This window comes from Triturus cristatus, chromosome 3_2 (assembly GCF_964204655.1).
Source record: "Triturus cristatus chromosome 3_2, aTriCri1.1, whole genome shotgun sequence".
NCBI lineage: Eukaryota > Metazoa > Chordata > Amphibia > Caudata > Salamandridae > Triturus > Triturus cristatus.
In genome coordinates this window covers 1,032,809,456-1,032,828,950 of record NC_140584.1, presented here as the reverse complement: position 1 = coordinate 1,032,828,950, position 19,495 = coordinate 1,032,809,456, and the positions used below count along the sequence as shown (strand labels likewise).

Sequence of the window (19,495 nt, the reverse complement as noted above, 5' to 3'; positions counted from 1 at the left end):
TGGTGTCCTGTAAGGGCTCCCGCTCATGAGTGCACCTGTGTTGGTCGATCGGGGATCCCGTTCCGCACACAACGCTTCTATTTGCAAGGCAGGTTGCAGCTGGAGGGTACAACACATCAAGCTCCCATTAACGTGATGTTATATCCCTGCACAGATCCGCGAGGAGATTGACCACTATGGACTGCGGATCTACCAGTTTCCGGACTGTGACTCTGACGAAGATGAGGAGTTCAAGGTGCAGGACCAGGAACTGAAGGTAAGATGAAGTGTGGTGAGTAAACGTCCCTGTATCTTCCCACTGTTACTGGTGGATAGCATCAGATCTCAGGATCTGCCATCTGGGTGGTGGATTGCAGAACTCATGATCCAGTCAACGCTTGGTGATTAGTGTCTGTACTTAGGATATTGGCTTATGGGCTGAGGCATCAGTTCACAATTGTGTGGGGTGGTGGGAATAACATAAAAGAATGTAGTGGGTCTGTGTTCAGGCATCTCTAAATGTACCATTAGAGTTATCCATTATGATATCAGATTCACCACCATCTCAATTCTTTCCTATTGTTGGGGAAAATCCTGGTGGAACACATGCTGAACATTTTAAAACACTTGAAACAAATAGAGAATACATTGGCATATATCTAAGTTTCCAAGCTACCAGAACAGGACTCCCCCAGTGTCTTTGGAGATATTGTAGTTCACTCTGTTCCGCAGCTGATGTTGTGTTATGTTATTTAATATGCAAAGGGTGCTGTGTGCACTGTAGCTTCTTGGTGCTATTACATCAGGCATAACCATAGAAGAGAGGAAGACAAGAAGGAAACCGATAGGTATGAGGTTTCATGAAAGTAATAGATGCTTCATGATTAGCAAGCAAAGTCTTCAGCTGTCTGTGAAGAGCCTGAATGAGTGGTGATAGTGCCCAGAGCCGTGGAGGGGGTGGCGTGAGTGGGTGTGGGGGGGGGGCGTGCTGCGAGCCTTTGCTGCCACTGCGGAAGAGGTCCTGTCACCACCTGAAACAGTCCTTGTCTGGCGTTACTATTGTCCTGTTGAACAAATGGGCCCATGGTGGTACGTAAGGTAAAAACGCAGCTGGCGTGACTTCTTGGGAGGTGCTTTGTATTACACAATGAACAATAACTGGTGCTTTAAAAAGAATGCGTTGCCAATCAGGAGCCAGTGAAGAGTCAGAAGGATGGGAGAAATCTGGTCACTTCTCCTGGTCCCAGTGAGGAGTCTGGATGTCTCCTTTATGCCAGTTGTCGTCTTTCGGTCTGTTTGTGACAGCCAGATGTATCGCATTGCCGTAGTCAAGGTAAGATGGAATGAGAGCGCTGGCTACAGGAATATGCTGTTCTTTATTTATAGAGTCACATTTCCTTTAGTTTGATTGCCAAAGGCAGGTGCTCGTGGTGTTTGCTACTTCTCCATTAAGGGACAGGTTGGCATCAACACAGATGCCTGTGGTGCGTACAGTATTGGATGGAACTGGAGGAGAACCCATGGCCTCAGGCCAGGCTGCCAATCTGCTTTACCTCATGTCTAAAAGGGGGAAATGTGTCAATTTGCTCCCTCTCAGTCAAAGAAAGATTCGATGCAATGCCTCCAATATCCCACTCCCAGGGGTCTAGTCAGAGGGTCTAGTAAGAAGGATGGCGGGGTCAGTGGTGTTGAAAGCCCTTGAACAGTCTAACAGAACAAGGCCCATAATACCTCTGTCCTCCACCAGTCTCAGTAGGTTAACCCAGACAGGTCCAGAAGGGAGGCCGCCCTTCAGGAATCCCGGCTGGCATTGCTTTCATTGGTGGCATGCAGCTGGCGAAAAACAAGTTCTCTAGAACCTTTCCTAGGTGTGATAGAAGCGAGGTCAGGAGGAAAGTCATTAGGAGAGGTTGGACGCAGATTGCCGACTTTCAGGGAAGAAGTCTATTCCTTGCACTTGTTTTAAAGAACTGTCGAATAACAACAAAAGCTGAAGGGTTAGAACAGGGCCAAGTGACAGAGCATCAGGCCCAGGGGATCCAGATGGTCGACCACTAAACATGACCCAGGACAGCTCATTGGTTAAGATTTCCGTAACTCTACTACCCTATCACCGAATGACGCCGTCTGGTCATTTAATGGCAAAGGTTTGGGATAGAGGACAGAATCTTGTGCGATAAGAGATTTTATCTGAGCAATTTTATCGACAAAAAAATCAGAAAGTGTATTCCACAGTTCCTTGAAATGTGAGGATGTGCTTAGCTTTGAAAGTGGCGCCTTTAGCTCTTCGATTACCAGAAACACTTCCCTAGCCATATTGGGTTTCGGGGAAAACCGGTTTCTGTAGTGAGACTTGTTTGCTTGCTGGACCTTGTACGGAGGGTAGGTGAGTATTGTTTTTTTTAACATCCATCCTGATTCCAACTATGTCTCCATTTTCAGGGCGAAGTTATGTATGTCATCATTTATGTCACTAAACATGCAGCTGACGCTAGCGGGGCGTGGGGGGCACAAGATTAAGACAGTGAGGGTTAGATCGGCAAATCTGCATTCAAAAGCTGATGCAGCCCTGAGAAAGTCAAGGGATCAATGATGTGTTTTAAATCACAGTTTCTCTTGTATAGGGTATCCATCCCACACCAGTTCTATATGTTCCATCTCCGTTATATAGCATAACGCTGGGAGGGATATTTACAACTGAAGTAGTGGAACGTGGTGTTAGCCTTCTTGGCTTCACGCCATGCTCCGTCACTTCAGAAACGCAAGGCTGCACCATATTTATGACAATATGGTGCAGCCCTAAGTTTCCCCATGCGCTGGCGCTACACTTGGCAGTGTAGCGCCAACAAAGGCACCCTTGCACCAAAGTGCAAAGGTGTCTGTGTGCAGGGAAAAGATTGTTTATGTCAGCAAGGTCCCCATTCCTGTACATAAACAAACTTTAAATGCCATTTTGACACTTCTATGTGTGCTGCCTAATGCAGCACACATGGAAGTCACAAAACGTCATTTTGTCCAACGTTTATTTTTGTACAGGAAGGGACACCTTATTGTACATAAACAAACAACAGCTTTTTGCTATTTCCATGGGTGCTGCACAAGGCCCTTTAACCCCTTGCATGCCCGCCCCTTTCCCCGCCCAGTGCCGCGCCTTCCATTAGCGGGCGGAGTTCATGACGAGCTGGACTCGTCATGGGCACAGCGCCACCGCAGCCCATGACGAGTCCAGCTCGTCATGGGCACTGAAGGGGTTAAGTAGCTTAACACTGCCTTGTAAATAAGACGAGGCCCCTATCGCCACCTTATCATCACTTACAGTGACGTTCTGAGGACGATATGGACTTGCACATATGCCCTTAATTTTCCCTTTTACATAGGTTCAGCGATCTGCTAGCAGCTAACATGGCATTTCATAGCATCGCTTGTATGTGAATGAGGATCTCTGGACTCTACACCGATGTTTTCCGGCATTTCTATAATGTTTGCATAGTTCCTTTCTGCTTTTTTGTTCCACTTCTCATTGTATGTTTTCATTATTATTTTGTATTTTTTTTTTTCATAACGTGTTTCAGTTTTTGTCTTTTGTGCTTCCTTTTGTGAGTTTTTAGTTATTTTACAATGTGATATAATTGCTGACTGGTTAGCTCCTTGCATTTTCTGATCTTGTCTACTCTAAGGCTGTGGCTTGCCAGTTTAAGAAGTGCTTTTGGTGCTCCGCGCTCACGTCACTCTGTGTCCAGCCTCCAATGTCAGGTCATGCTCATTGTCAAGTAACCCTACATTATGGTTATCAAATTCAGCGCACTTGTCTTTGAGATCCCCTTGCTCCTGCAAACATTCATGGTCCAACTCTTCAAGTAGAAATACACTCCTGCAGCAGTTCATCCCTTCAAAGCAGTATATGTCCCCACATTTAGGAGGGGATGTAGTATGAAACATTTCTGATTTGAGGAAAGCCAAGATGCTTCTGAACCTAGTGTAGAATACTATAGCCTATTATATGGACAGAACCTGGGGGCATATTATCAAGCACGGTGTTAAAATTATCGCCGCTTTAGCTTCCGGAAACTGCTGCTAAAAGCGGCGATAATAGGCTTGATAATATACCCTTGAGAATTCCAATAGAAGCCCATGTTCTGGTGTGAACCTGGGCTTCTATTGGAATTCTCTGCGGCATATTATGAAGCCCGATAATTGTAACGCCGCCCTTGATAATATGCCCCCAAGATCTTAAGCTTTCAACACAACCTTTTGTGGTGTATGAAGCAGTTATTCCTAGTGTCACCAGCCTTCAGTCCCTTAGCACATTGTGTGGTGCATAAGAATCTTTTTTTAAAAAGTGAATTATCCCTGGCCATGTTTCACTAGGACATGTGTCACAAGAGTTAATTGAGTGATGCTGGTGCTACTGAATGGATTTCTGTTCACATCATCTGCAGGCATTGCTGTTTATTTACAAAGCTCTACCCAATTCTAAGGCGTTATGAATTCCATCAGGTACTACAGTGCATGAATCAGAGAAAGATCCAATGATGCAAAAGATTGCTTATTTAGCAGTGACAATAGTTCCCTTCTGGGCTCTCTTGCTCAGATGTGCAGTGTATGCAGTGGGCCCTTCAGTCTCTCACAAGTTCTACTGTAGTCAAGTCCTGAGTGACTCGAGTGTTAAAAATGTACTTAATGATGTTTGCTCCAGCTATAGCTCTCTGCTTGACAAGTATTTCAAAAAGTGTTCAAATGTCATCCATGTGCACAGGGGAGTACTCTGAAGGCCCCTTGCGTAAAAATGACAGAGAAGAGCTTCCACCTTTTTGAGGTATGTGTAAAATCGAGGGGGTAATTTACTTTGAAGGCAAACACATGGAAGTAAGGGTGAGAGGGGGGCAGAATCAGACTCTGTAGAGCAGTCAACAGAATTCTAAGACCCACGAAACTGAGGGAGAGATCTAGAAGAGGGGCGCTCAAAGAAAAACACAGATATCTGTCAGTTTAGACACTTTCAAAAACCACAAAGGGAAGCGATATTTATGCCTTACTGAATGGACGTCTTTGACGCTTTAGCCTTTTTCTTGCCAAGAAAACACCAAGATTGGGCTAAACTGAAACATTTTGAGTTTAGTATTTTTTAATATTTTTATTTAGTGCTCAGGTCAGTGTGAAAGACACTTCACAGCTTATTACACAAAATTAACTTAAGAAGGATCCCTAGTTAGGTTGGGGGCCGAGAGGAACACAATAAGGGAGTACACCCTCCCGTGAATAAACACTAAATCACTATAAGTACTCCCGCAATGGACCAGTTAGCAGTAGAAGCCTCTACTACCAGATCAGGTGTTGGTATGCCCTATTCGAAGTAAATAACACCACCTAGGCGTGGGGAAGGAGGCAAGTCCTTTTGTTAATATTTTCCCTCACACAACCCAGTGGTGTCATGCTTCATCATTGGGACACCCTGACGCCTAGAGGTCAGGGTGGGCTCAACCAATATTCCAGGGAGCTCTTGATGAAATGATTTTTTGGCCAGGGGGTATAAAGATTAAAAATCAGTGTCGGACCCCAGTATCCCTTTATTCTTGGGTACGGCACTGATATTAAAATATAACAAGAAGGGTTACTAGGGGTATTATGGTCCTAGGACCCTATTGCCAACATGTTTCTGTCCTTAATGCCCCATAAAGGGTGCACGGACATTCATCAGGGCTAGTGCCCCCTGCGTGTAGGGAAAGAAGTAAGAGAAGTTCCCTATACTATTGTGCAGTAAGGGCAGGTAGCTGCTCCTTATTAAAATATAGTTCCGTATTTGAAATCACTCCATCCCAATTTAGGAGAGGAAACACATCTAGTGGGACCGCTACACATAGGGTAGCCCTGTAGTCACACAGCCACCAAGGGTCCTGCCCCGTGTCAGCACCTATTCGGTATGGGTTCCCACTGCTCGCACTAGATGTGCGAGCAGTCCCACTAGATGTGTTTCCTCTCCTAAATTGGGATGGAGTGATTTCAAATACGGAACTATATTTTAATAAGGAGCAGCTACCTGCCCTTACTGCACAATAGTATAGGGAACTTCTCTTACTTCTTTCCCTACACGCAGGGGGCACTAGCCCTGATGAATGTCCGTGCACCCTTTATGGGGCATTAAGGACAGAAACATGTTGGCAATAGGGTCCTAGGACCATAATATCCCTAGTAACCCTTCTTGTTATATTTTAATATCAGTGCCGTACCCAAGAATAAAGGGATACTGGGGTCCGACACTGATTTTTAATCTTTATACCCCCTGGCCAAAAAATCATTTCATCAAGAGCTCCCTGGAATATTGGTTGAGCCCACCCTGACCTCTAGGCCTCAGGGTGTCCCAATGATGAAGCATGACACCACTAGGGTGTGTGAGGGAAAATATTAACAAAAGGACTTGCCTCCTTCCCCACGCCTAGGTGGTGTTATTTACTTCGAATAGGGCATACCAACACCTGATCTGGTAGTAGAGGGTTCTACTTCACAGCTTATGTCATGCTAAATCCAAATAAAAACTCTCAGAAAAGAACACGTAACCTCTTCCAGCAGAATGGGCCGGTGGGGCTCTCCCTCCTCAACAAGAGAGTGCTGGTGGTTATATGTGGTTGTTTACTAAATTGTGTTATTTTTTCAGAGGACTATCCCGTTTGCGGTGATAGGCAGCAATACCGTGGTGGAGGCCAATGGCAGACGCGTTCGTGGGAGGCTGTACCCATGGGGTATAGTTGAAGGTTTGTCTAGTAAATCCTTTATATTTTAAACTAGGTTTATGAGCTGCATGGGCACAGACTGAGTAGCCAGTTTGCTTTACAGATTTTGCTTTATAGTCATCCATTTTAAGGGCACCGACTAAGATTTCATGTAGTTGGTGTGACACTAAGATGGCTTTAGATAGATATGTTTTAAGATACTTGAAAAACCACCAATCATGCAAGAATTTGTGTGGAGCAATGTCACTCTGAGCATACAGATGTTGAATTCATGCATATAGTAGCAGCAAAACATCGAGGACCCGATTCACAAAGAGTCTCTGCAGTCGTGGCGGTCGCTCCGCGCTCGCGGTGGAGGCTCCACAAATGGGACAGAATCTCCACACTTGTGGCGGAATCTACGCACAGCGTACTGCAGACAGTACGCCGCGCGGAGATTCCGCCAGTAGTGTTGACACTTCGCCACGACTGCGGAGACTCTTTGTGTATCGGGCCCCTAGGCTCTGACTTTGCTGTTTTACTGTTGGTTGTGTTTGTCAGACTAAAGAGCAGAAATTTTGGGCTACAAAAATATCACAGGCATAATATCGACTCCCAAAACATTAAAAAGGTAATTGTATATAGGTAAGCATAGATTTACTCTTCCTACCTCCAGATCTATGTGCCTTGACAATATTCATATTGTCAAGTTACTTAGCTGTAGAGTTATATGCAGTAAACCTATATTTACATATATATACTTACCTTCCTGATATTTTATTAGCTGATTACAATATTTTTGGGGCACAATATTTGAGATTGAATATTCTGGTGGGGTGCATTGCGTAACACACAGTTCTTTTGCACAAATGACGTGTTAAGAATGGAGTCTTATAGGGTTTATGCTGGAAAACAAGCACTGGGAAATAGCAGTCTGCATCCTAGGAAGCTTCTGCTGTCTAAAATCGATGAATGAGTTTCCAACATTGGAATATCTGTTTAGTTGTCTACATCCCATCTGAGTTGCCTATGTCCAAACGTTTGCATCTAGCGGGAGAGTGCTTATTCCCTTAGTGCTTAAGAAGACTCATGAGTCGAGGGGGAATATCTTATATGATGATCTGGCTTGTCATGAGGACAATTAGATCATAGAGGATTACAAGTTATTTAGGGAGTACCCTAGATAGATCCCTATTTCTTGCCTTTTCATCACCATCCCCTTACTGACAAAGATTTTATTATTTTCCTTGCCTTTCAGATGCTCTAGCTGCTGCTCTTGCAGCTTCTCCTCTAGGAGCTCTCATCCATTCTTTAAAGCTTCCATTACATCTATTCTTGTTAAACACTCTTACTGATCAAATGTCCACTGTACCCCGCATTCTCTCTTTTGCATCTCCCTTTCAATCAATCAATCAATCAGCATTTGTAGAGCGCGGCACTGTTACCCCTGGGGGTACACAGATGCTGGGTTGCGAGATCTCAGTTGAAAAGACAGGTCCTGAAGAAACATCGGCAAGAGGAAGGAAATGAGCAGAAAAGGCCAAATAGAGGGCAGAAAAATGAGCAAGCAGAAAAGGCACAACAGAGGGCAGAACCAGAAAAGGCAAAACAGAGGGCTGAAAAATGAGCAGACAAGACAAAACAGAGCAGAAGAGGGCAAAACAGAGGGCAGAAAAGTGAGCAGAAAAGGCAAAACGGAGGGCAGAAGCAGAAAAGGCAAAACAGAGCAGAAGAGGGCCAAACAGAGGGCAGAAAAGCAAGCAGAAAAGACCAAACAGAGGGCAGGCAAACAAGTAGAAAAGACAGAGGCAGAGAAACACACATGAGAAGGCAAAACAGGACAGAAGAACAAACAGAAAAGGTAGAACAGAGCAGAAGAGGACAAAACAGAGGGCAGAAAAAGAGAGGGCAGAAAAACAGGCACAAAAAGTGAAAACAGAGGGCAGAAAAACAAGCAGAAAAGGCAAAACAGAGCAAGAAATGAGCAAAGGAAGCCCAAACAGAGGGCAGCAGGTAGACATGCAGCAGAGGGTAGTGGACTGCGGGCAAGCTGGAAAGGAGAATTTTTGCAGGTTGGAGCTGGCACAAGGTCCTTCCCCGCTGGCACGAGGACATGCTCCGCTGGCACGAGGACCTGCTCCGTTGGTGTAATTCCTTTTCCCAGAAGCGCACCTTGAGCCACACATCTGCACCCTTTTTCCTCCTCCTTTTTGGACCTGGTGTCTCACCATCTATAAATCTGGTGGATCCGAATGCACAGGGACCACTTTATCTTTCTATATTCTCTTTTTTGAGACTTAGATGGGCAGATGTACCATGTGTTCTCCATGTTACTGTTTGACTCAAAATAATCCTTGACTAGTTCTGATTTATCCTCTCCTTTATTGCTTTTGGTAAAGTTTCCCTACCAATCGTCTTCCATTATCGTGCATGGAGTCCTTACGTGGAAATCACCATTGTGGTTGAATCCTGCTGCCTGACCCCTCACTCAGTCCATGTAAAAACTATAATCCCAATCCAGCTATAAAGCCAATCAGTTAGTTGTTGGTCCTTGATCAGCACACCGCTTTTAACCTTCAGCACATCTTTATCTGTGGTGCTTTCCTTTTCCGAATGGTGCTCGTGCCTGTATCCCCAGATCTTCAGTTTCATCGCATCATCAGTGGTTCCCTTCAGCTTGTACTTATTTGTGTCACACATTTCAGCATATTTAAGCACCTTAATGTTCAATTGAATTTTTGCTTTCTCTGCTTAGTGCTAAGTCTACTTTTACTATTGTTAACGTTATAGTTTTGTCTATGTTCCTTTTACTATTTTATTGTGGTCAGTTGAAATCAAGATATACTTGTGAGTGACCTCCAACGCCAAGGTTTCAGTCAGTCTTGTGACTCTATTTTTTTTTTTTTTAATTCTTTTTATTAGTTTTCCAACATTACACAGATATTTTGATATCTCTGGTAGCTGCATACATAACAATGGTCTTGCATTAGCTAAAAGAAACCAACAAGAAACCAAACCCCCCCCCCCGCCAAAGGTAAGTACACTCCTTGCTGAATCCAAGGTACACACGTACACGTTACATCCCCAAAGTACACCCTTTAATCCCGAAATGGTGGCATAACCGAAGAAACTATGTCATACCAGTTGAGTCCTACAATGAGACAGACTGCCTGCATAATCAAGGTCATGTAAAAAATATACCCTGCCTGACACTTAATATAATTTCCCACCTCACTCACTATGGCCATTCCTCATATCTGCACCCTTAGACCTCAACCAGTTTGCAAAGGGATCCCATATATCTTTTAGTCTGGATTTTGTGGGCATCAGCTCCCAATAATGGGACAGCTGATCCTTACTGTAGGTGGCTGCTCCTATCCAAGCGGCTATTGCTGGGGGGTTGCGCTTCTTCCAGTGTATAGCCACTTGTCTCTTAGCCAGGAGCAACAGCATTGCTGTGAGTTTGCACTGCGCCTTCGGCACATCTTGAACGTAGCCCAGTAGAGCTATCAGTGGGAGGCATGAGACTAGATTATTGGCGATACTACCCAGGTGTCGAAAAACATCTGTCCAAAATTTGTGCTATCGGTGGACAATACCAGGCCAAGTGAATAAAGGTGGCGTTCTGAGCACCACACCTCCAACAGCTCGCGTCTAAATGCAATCCCATATGGTGAAGCTTGGGGGGTGTCCGATACACTCTATGTAAGTAGTTAAACTGAATGAGCCCTAATCTATAATTTGGCGAGAGGCTTTCAAGTTGGGCGCAGCAGAATTGCCATTGTTTGTCGGTTATGGTAATTCCTGCATCCACTTCCCAGGCAGCTTTAGATGTGACTACCATAATTGGGGATTCTTGCTGAGTGATGCTAAATATGCGCGTTATGAGTTTCCGAGGCGACGAGTTGGATAGGATGTTTTCTAATGCCGGCAGCGTGGGAGGAATCTTGGGGAACTCAGCGAACCTGGCCTTGTACGCCACCCTGATTTGATAGTATAATAGCGTGTCGGAAGCCGAAGGCGGTTCCAATCTACACATCTGTGAAAGCGTTAAGAAATGGCCATCGGGTAATAAATCACAGCCTTTCTCCAAATCACGAGCTTTCGCTCGCAACGAGGTCGCCTTGTCTAGCAATGGGGCATTTAGAGGGTTTCCAACTATTGGCATGGAAGGTGCAAATAAGACCTGCTGGCCTGCCCGCTTAGCAATCCCCTGCCAGGCCCAACGTATTATCTCGGCAGTATCGATCTCTGACCGTGGTCTTTTGTAGGGCTGAAAAACTGCCGTATTCAATGGAAGGGGAGCGACCCTATCCATTTCTATGGCGACGTGAGGCTGATAAGGGGTTGGGTGCTGCCAGAAGTGCAAGAATTGCGCCTGCGCGGAATGGGCATATTATTCAAAATCTGGAGCACCCAAACCCCCTTGCCGATAGGGTAATGTCAGTAAGTTCCATGATACCCTAGGTTGCCCTCCAGCCCACACCAGGTCCAATATGTGGGTACGAAGTCTCTTAAAAAACTGGGCAGTCAGTTGCAATGGAATATTTACAAAGAGATAAAGTAGTTTAGGGAGGATAACCATTTTTGTGAGTGCAATACGTCCAATCAGGGACAGTGGAAATGTTTTCCACCTACGTATTTTACTCTCTGACCAATCTACTACTCTTCCATAGTTATCTAACCACAATTCTTGCATGTCTCTGCTAATCCAAATCCCCAAATACCGTGTTCCACCCACAGCACATTGTATTCGGAAGTCCGTTTCGAATTTCTCTGTGTCATCTGTCAATGATAACAGTGTAGACTTGGCCCAGTTGATCTGGATCCCCGTCAGACCCCCATAGCGGATTATTTCCCTCATCACTATGGCAAAATTGTCTTTGGGATTCACTAAGTAGATTGTCATATCGTCCGCGTACATAGATATTAATAACCCCCTAGAGGTGAACCCGATGCTTCTTTGTGCGTGGTGTTGGTGCAACCTGGCCGCCAGTGGCTCAGTGGCGATCGCAAATAATAAGGGCGAAAGGGGGCAACCTTGTCGCGTTCCTCTCGTAATCCCAAAAGGTTCAGAGAGTTGGCCATTCTCTCGCACTCTACCTGTCGGTTTCGTGTAGAGTAATTGGATTTGTCTTATGAAGTTAAGACTCAGCCCCATACGCCCCAATACAGTAAATAGAAATGTCCATTCTAACGAATAAAATGCCTTGGTGGCATCCAATAAGGCGACCACTGCCTGCACATGGGGGGCCAGGTAATGCAGGACACCAAAAATCTATGAAGGTTATGTGCCGTCGACCTGCCCGGTATGAAACCAGACTGGTCCTGGAGAGCAATCATCGGGAGCATCAGTTGGAGCCTATTTGCGATCAACTTGGCGTAAATTTTAGCGTCTAGATTGATCTGGGACAACGGACGATATGAGTCCGGATACGTCGGGTCTTTGCCTTCCTTCGCTAATGTTATTATCGTGGCTTCACGCACGGACGGGGGGAGATTACCTGTTTCTTGAGCTTCCAGGTATACCAGTAGAAGCTTAGGGGCCAGAATATCAGCATACTCTTTATAGAACGCTGCTGTTAAACCATTAGCACCCGGGGCCTTATACGCCGGCATACTATTTATTACTTGCCAGATATCTTCGGCTGTGATTGGCAGCTCCATGTATTCCCGGGCTCTGTTATTGAAACACGCTAATGCCATAGTATCTAGATAGTCTGTAATGTCAGCCTGGGTTGGGTTCGTCTGTGAGGTCTATAGATGCTGGTAAAATTGTGTCATCGTGTGCAGGATGTCCGCAGGTGTCCTGGCCGTCCTTCACTCCTCCGCGTGTAATTCAGTAATGTATGCTGATCCCCAGGGTGTACGCAGCAGTCCCGTCAATGTTTTCCCTGGGCGTTCCCCTTCCCCATAACGCCTTGCCTGTGCATATTTATTCAGATACTTTGCTTCCCTTTTCCGCTTCTGCCTGAAACTCCGTCATCTTGGCACGTATTAGAGCCATGGTCTCAGGGGATGGGTTGGTAAACTGTGTGCGCACTAGCTCAATAATTTCGCGCTCAAGCCTGTCGAGAGTGCCGCACACATCTTTGAGGACCCCAGCTTGAAGTGCAATGCAATTACCTCTGGTCACCACTTTAAAAGCTTCCCAGAGTGTACCCTGGGAAGCCACCGAACCCTCATTGAGGGTGAAGTATTCCTCGATTTTCACCCGTAATTCCACCCGAAAGACCTGGTCAAGTAAAGCTTTTGTGGGGAATCTCCAATTAAAAGGCTGTCGGTAAGATGGGGGAATACGCATGCGCAGTAGTACAGGAGCATGATCTGAGAGGGTGCGTGGGTGGTGTGTCGCTTCAGTTACTCAAGCATGTAAATACATGGACAGTAACCAATAATCCAATCGCGACCACGCATTGCGGTGGTGTGTAATACAGGTACCCTCCCTGACATCGGGGTGTAGTACGCGCCAGGAATCCACCAATTAAAGATCCTCCATCATGTCAGCCAATATCTCTGCTGCTCTTGGATGATTCGCCCGGGGCGCACCCTGCCGATCTACAGAAGGAGAAAGTACCACGTTAAAGTCCCCTCCCCAAAGGAGCGCCTTATGTTCCATGGTTTGGGCTTGGTGCCATATTTGCTGAAAAAATGTTGGGCAGTCTGAGTTCGGACCATACGTGTTTATTAACACTAACGAAGTGTTATAAAGCTCACCCTGAACCATATCGGCCTTCACTGTCCCTTGACACTTGGTTAGTTGTCCAGTGCAGGCCCCTACGAATCAGTATCGCCACACCTCTAGAATAGTTGGAGTAGCTGGATACAAACACTTTCCCCCATCTGGTGGTCTTAAGGGCCCCCGATACTGCAGGAGGCAGATGTATTTCTTGTAGTAGACATATGTCCACTGCATGTCTAGTGAGATAGGAGTGAATCTGTCTCATCTTCCTACGGTCATTGAGACCCCTGACGTTCCAGGTAAGGCAGTTAAGTGTGCTTATGACGTTACTGTGCGTCATAACCAGATTCGGAAGATGATCCTCCACTACCATGGTATATGGTAGCAGTACTCGGCAGGATAGCGTCATTAGAAACAGTACAAGCCGTTCCAGAGGACTTACATAGGTGTGTGTTCGTATACTTAAATTTACCTTCAGCGTGCAACGTGAGTGTGTGCATGACTTTGGCGGAAGCAACAAGAACATACATCCGGACTCTCCCCCCACCCACACCAACCCCCCAATCAGGTTGTGTTAGACCCACCCTTAAACCCATTAATAACAACAAATAACTCTTAGTCTCAGTACTTGAGGAAATCATCCCTGGGGACACATGGGGTCACCGGCATACACCCCTGCATCGGTAACAGGGTGGCCGAGCACCAAACAAACTATTACGGACCCCCAAGCCAGTCAAATCCCTGCGAGCATTAAATTGAACATTCACACTAAAATTGTCCGCCAGCATCGCCCACTCGGCAACAAAGGTGAGGTATTGACCTGTACCGCGTTGCGCCCCCTCCGGGCATATATAGTTATGCATCCTGTGTGCACCTGCGTCTGCACCTTAGCCATGTTGGCCCCCTGCTAATCATTAGCGCAAGCAACGCGCGTCGTCGACAGAAGTTCCAAATGAACCGACGTTCATTTGGAACTTCTGTCGACGACGTGCGTTGCTTGTGCTCTTTCGCCATTTGCTTTGCGTAGGACAGTGCTGCCTTCGCATCTGTGAAGTACGTGGGTTTCCCGTGACTTTGGATATTTAGTTTAGCTGGGTAGATGAGAGCATATCTAGTGCCCAGTTGATGAAATATTTTTTTAGCCGGGAGAAATTCCCTGCGGGCAGCCTGGACCTGCAACGTGAAATCTGGATAAAGAGCAATGGCGTTGCCCTGGTAATTCAAAGACCCCTTCTTCCTGGCCAGTCGGAGAATAGTATCACGGTCTCTATAGTTCAAGACTCTGGCCAGGATTGGCCTTGCTGGTGTACCCGGTGGGGGCCTAGGGCCCAGGGAAAGATGCGCCCTTTCGATTAGAAACATGTGTGAGAGATCAGGGCCAAATAATTTGGTCATCATGTTTTCCACATATCTCTCCATGTTTTGAATGGCCGTCGAATTCCCGTGATGCGCACGTTGTTTCTCCGCGATCTGGCTTCTAAATCCTCATTCTTCTGTTGAATAACTTTAAAAACGCCCTCCATTTCACGCATCGCTCGGCTCAAACCCTAGACGGCCATCTTGTTTCTCCACCCTTTGCGTTAGTCGGTACATGCGGTCCACCAGCGTGTTCATCTTTGTGTCTATCCCTTTAAACATGGCCCTAATGTCGTCATCTGGCACTTGACTTGGTGCAGTCCCATCTGTGTGTTCCTGCTGACCAGTGTCTCCTTCTGTATTCCTGGTCGATTTTTTGTCAAAGGTGATCCGGGGTTGTCTTGAGTCCGGCTTCCCCATGATCTCCGCAGACGCACAGACCCCGAGTGAGCCACCAGGACCACTCCTGACCACAGAGTGCGTGGGGCCCTGTGCACACAACACCGCAGTATTCGCAATGTCCTACTCCTCGAGCCACCCCTAGCGTGTTGTTCCTGTGGCTCCTCTGCCTGTGGACCGCCACAAGCCTGCCCACAGCAGGGGGACTGAGCGCCCCGGATTTGCCAGGACGGTCCCCGTTGTTCACCAGCTATCCGGGCAGATTTCGATCTGTTTAGCACGTGTCCCGGTTTTGGAGAGGTTCGACTAAAAATGGGGGGTAGTGTTTTTTATGTTGTACAAAGCAGGGATAGTTAGCAGCTGTTCTGAGAGAGCAAATTTAATTCGCAGGCAAGCTGCTAGAATTAAAAATCGTATCGTAGGTATGTTCTTACTGCCTTGTTTGCAAGTCTCTGCTGAGGAACACTGTCATTCTATGCGCTCGCTTAACATAAAGTTCTGTTAGTCGGTAAAATGTCCAGGGATTTGCTTTACAATACTGGTCACCCCAGCCCACCGGGCGTGTCTCACCAATTCTCTATTCCCAATATCCAGGTGTTGAGGACTCACCGGGCCAGTATATTGTCACTGTTCCCAAGGCGTGTTGACAGTCTGCAGCCAGCAAAATTATCTTGCGCGAGTTGTTAGGGCACTAGCGTAGTGTGGGCCTTACCGTGCACCTCTCACGGCCCACTTTTAGGAGAAATGAAGCTGTGCTGCACTTAAGGGCAAAATAGCGGCCCCGCAGCAGGATACGTCCGCTCTTCTAAAGGGAGACGGGGACACCTCCTCGCCTCCCGCTGCCCGCAGGCCAGAGCTGTCCGCCAGCTCACCTCCTGTCCCGGCCCGGCTCCAGACGGGACCGGCAATACTCCACCCGCGAGCTCAGCCGTCCGCAGAGTCCTCCGCAATGCACCAGGGCGCCGGGCGTCCTCGATCTCCGGCGCCCGCAGTCAGCGGCCGCCTTGCCCCAAAGAGAGAGGATCCAGGAAAACTCCCAGACGTCACGACGCTGAACGCGGCGCTATCTTCAGCAGGCGCTGCCACCCCTGGGATACGCCGCCGGTGCCTCCCATCCGTCCTCAGCACCAGGGCCAGGCAGGCAGTCACGCAAGGTCCCGGCTCAGCGGACCCAGCCTCGTGACCAGGCCCCACACGAGCGTCCAGGCACCAGCAGTCAGGGGATGTCACCTCTGCAGCCGGTGGAACAGGCAAGCGGCAGCTGCTTCTTCCCCGACGCCTACCCCACCAGGATGAAGCCGTGAGTATGGGGTCTGTTGACGGATTGTTCCGGATTTTAGGCACTCGTCCGGCAGAGCCGCGTTAGTATGCGGCCATCTCGCTGCACGGCTAAGCCACGCCCCCCCTTCTGTGACTCTATTTTATAGTATGTAAATAGATGTGTTGGACAAGTGGCTCTCTGTCCTAACTGTGCCAGCTTTTTTTTTCATTCTGACATCTACCTCCTCCCTCAGCCTCCCCCAAAAAGAGCCCCAAGGACCCTGTTCTCTGAGTTATTCCTTTATTCTGCAGCATTTATTGCAGTGACATGTCCTTACTAGGATACTTCATCTTGGCATTAGCATGATTTAATTATCTATTCTTTTTCCGGTGCCTGAATCATAAAAGTGAATGCTGTCCTAGCTCCTCACCCAGATTTAATTTAATTTAATTTTTAATTTAATAGCGATTTATAAAGCGCCTGGTGACCCAAGGGCATCCCCGCGCTATAGAAGTTATGATCCAGTTGAGGGGAAGGAAGGGAGGAGGGACGATTAATTAGGGAATAGGTGTGTTTTCAACTTTTTGCGAAATGCCAAATAGTTGGGTTCAAGTCTGAGGGAGCGTGGTAGGGCGTTCCATCCAGTGGCTGCTTGGACAGAGAAGCGTCGTCCTCCTGTACGTGCCTTTTTGAATCTGGGAACGCTGGCCAGGTGCTCATTCTCAGATCGTAAGGATCTGGGTGCTTTATAGGGAGTGATCATGCTGCTGCGGATCGCGGGACCAGATCCGTTGATCAGCTTATGAGACATGCACATGGCTTTGAACTGCACTCTTTGGCGCACAGGGAGCCAGTGCAGGGCCTTGAGGGTAGGTCTGGCGGACACTCTAGAGGGAAGGTTGGTTATCAGACGTGCTGCAGCGTTCTGTGTCCGCTGCAGTTTCGTCAGGGTGGCTTCAGGGGCTCCCAGGTAGACTATATTGCTATAGTCCAGGCGGGACAATACTAGTCCCTGGATGAGTAGTTTCCTGGAAGCAAGAGGCAGTAGGGGGAGAATCTTGCGAGTCGTGCGCATGAGCCCGAAACAGGTACCCGAAGTTTTGGTTGCTTGCGTCTTCATGGTAAGTTCTGGTTCGAGCCATACGCCGAGGGTCTTGACTTCACGCTTCGGGAGGGGGATTTCTCCAAACACGTCGGGCCAGATTGCTGGGGGGATGGTCATCCATTGTTTCCCCAGGAGCATCACTTCCGTCTTTGACGAATGATGGTGAATGAACGTCGTAGGAGTTCATTTAGTGGCACCCTGTGGGTGGAATGGCCGAGGCACTGACTCCATCACTATCCATCCTTCGGAAAAAGACATCCCAACCTGGTCAGTTGGAATTTTTGGTCAACAGTGTTCCTGTCTACACGGCAGGGGCAGTTTCATTGAAAACGTAATGCCGATTGGGCCTCACACTTTTTAATTTTTCAGTTGCAGAGTTTGTTTCTGAAAAAAGAATGCCATTAGCCATGACTAGCTAAGAGTTTTGTCGAAGCACACGGAAGTCATTGTTGCTTTTTCCTGTTCACGATTGCAGTGCTAGTCACAGCTGTTGCAAACTGGAAAGAAGGATTGGAAGACCCATCTGAATAGGGCAGGCCCCAGAAACTGTAAAGCTGGTGGGCAACTTAGGCTCCACCTTCAGAAAGTGAAGCAGTGGCACTACAAGCGTGGTAGCAGATATAGAAGCAGATGGTCAGCCACACATGGTCAGCCCTGTTTTAAGGAGTGACCATCATTACCTAATGAAAGATCCAGTGGGGCTGATGGAGGCTCCAGTGTTGGGTCCACAGCCTTACTTTGCTGGTTTGTTGTCTGAATGGGGCAGGAAAAAGCAGAGGAAAGTGGGACATTCACTTTTTGGCAGCTGTCCCCTTGCCGCCATCCTCTAAAAGAGGCCATTCGCCAGATAGAAATACTGATCATCTTTTTGTCATTTGTGGCTGATTGCTCTTTGTGAAGAAGGAAACCAAATTAGCCACTGAAGGGTGTATTTTTCATGTATTTTTCACTATTACCAATTCCACATGTTTCTTGGCAGTGCTTAATTTGCACACGAAAATAAGTGCAGGAGTCCCAAGTTTTGCACAGAAGCCTGACTGACGCTATAGCATGCTAAATACCAACACTGTATAGTAGTGAATCCACCTCATGCCTCTTTAATCCACCACCGGACACGTCTAGGTTATGTCGCAGAGAAAGTACTCTGTCTATCGAGATCCGTCAAACAAATACAGTAAAAACATATATTTCTTCCGGTCCCAGACGCTGTGACTGCACTTGTGAAATCAGCGTACTTGCTGCACCAGCCAAACCTTTCCCCTGGCTTCCCCCGGATTATTATCTCCGGCACCTGCAACGGACCATACTCATGTCCGCGCGACCTACAGATCGACAAACCCGTGAACCGGGTCGGAATTATAACTGGTTCGGAGTGTAGTACTCATCACATTGACTTTGATCCTCATTCCTGAGAACATTGACCTATTCACCTTAACCGCGTTTACCAGCCGGGACGGAAGTACAACCGGCAGAGAGATCCTTGATCTCCTCCGTATTGCCTCAAGCCCTGATGAAGTCTTGGGTTACTTCCCCAGACGAAACACGTGTTGGCTGGGCAACCATTCAAGAATAAAGAAGAACATAAAACAACTTCTAAATTGTTTATTGTTTCTCAAATTATATGTTTTTACTGCATTTGTTTGTCGGATCTCGATAGACAGAGTACCTACTCTGGAACATAACCTAGATGTGTGCATAGGCCTGCTTTTCATGTATTAGACCTCTGGTCTGTAACTTAGGGGGTTCAGGGTTAACCCCTTCCTGTTGCACCGTCCCACGAATACGTCAAAGTGACATGCGTACACCCGTTGCAGGTGCCACATCCTACCCACTCACATAAACCCTGCTTCTTGCTTCATCTCACTCTTTCATGTTCCTTTGTCTCTTTGGCACCGTTTTCCTGCCTTTTTCTTCCTTCTTCTTTCACTCTTTTCTGCCTTTCTGCCTCTTGCTCTGGGTCAAAGGTGGATGAGGAAAAATAAGTGCCATCCTCAACAATGAGTGGT

The 19,495-nt window shown here is 47.1% G+C and overlaps 1 protein-coding gene across 2 annotated transcripts in view; it reads left to right on the top strand.

Moving 5' to 3' along the window:
* The window catches only part of LOC146859048 (septin-4-like), a 328,318-nt gene that overhangs the window by 259,517 nt on the left and 49,306 nt on the right, over positions 1-19,495 (top strand). For both annotated transcript variants that reach the window (XM_085649678.1, XM_085649677.1), the window contains exons 9-10: positions 155-256; positions 6,632-6,728. In XM_085649678.1, coding sequence (XP_085505804.1) covers positions 155-256; positions 6,632-6,728 — 199 coding nt within the window. The remainder of the gene's footprint in view (positions 1-154; positions 257-6,631; positions 6,729-19,495) is intronic.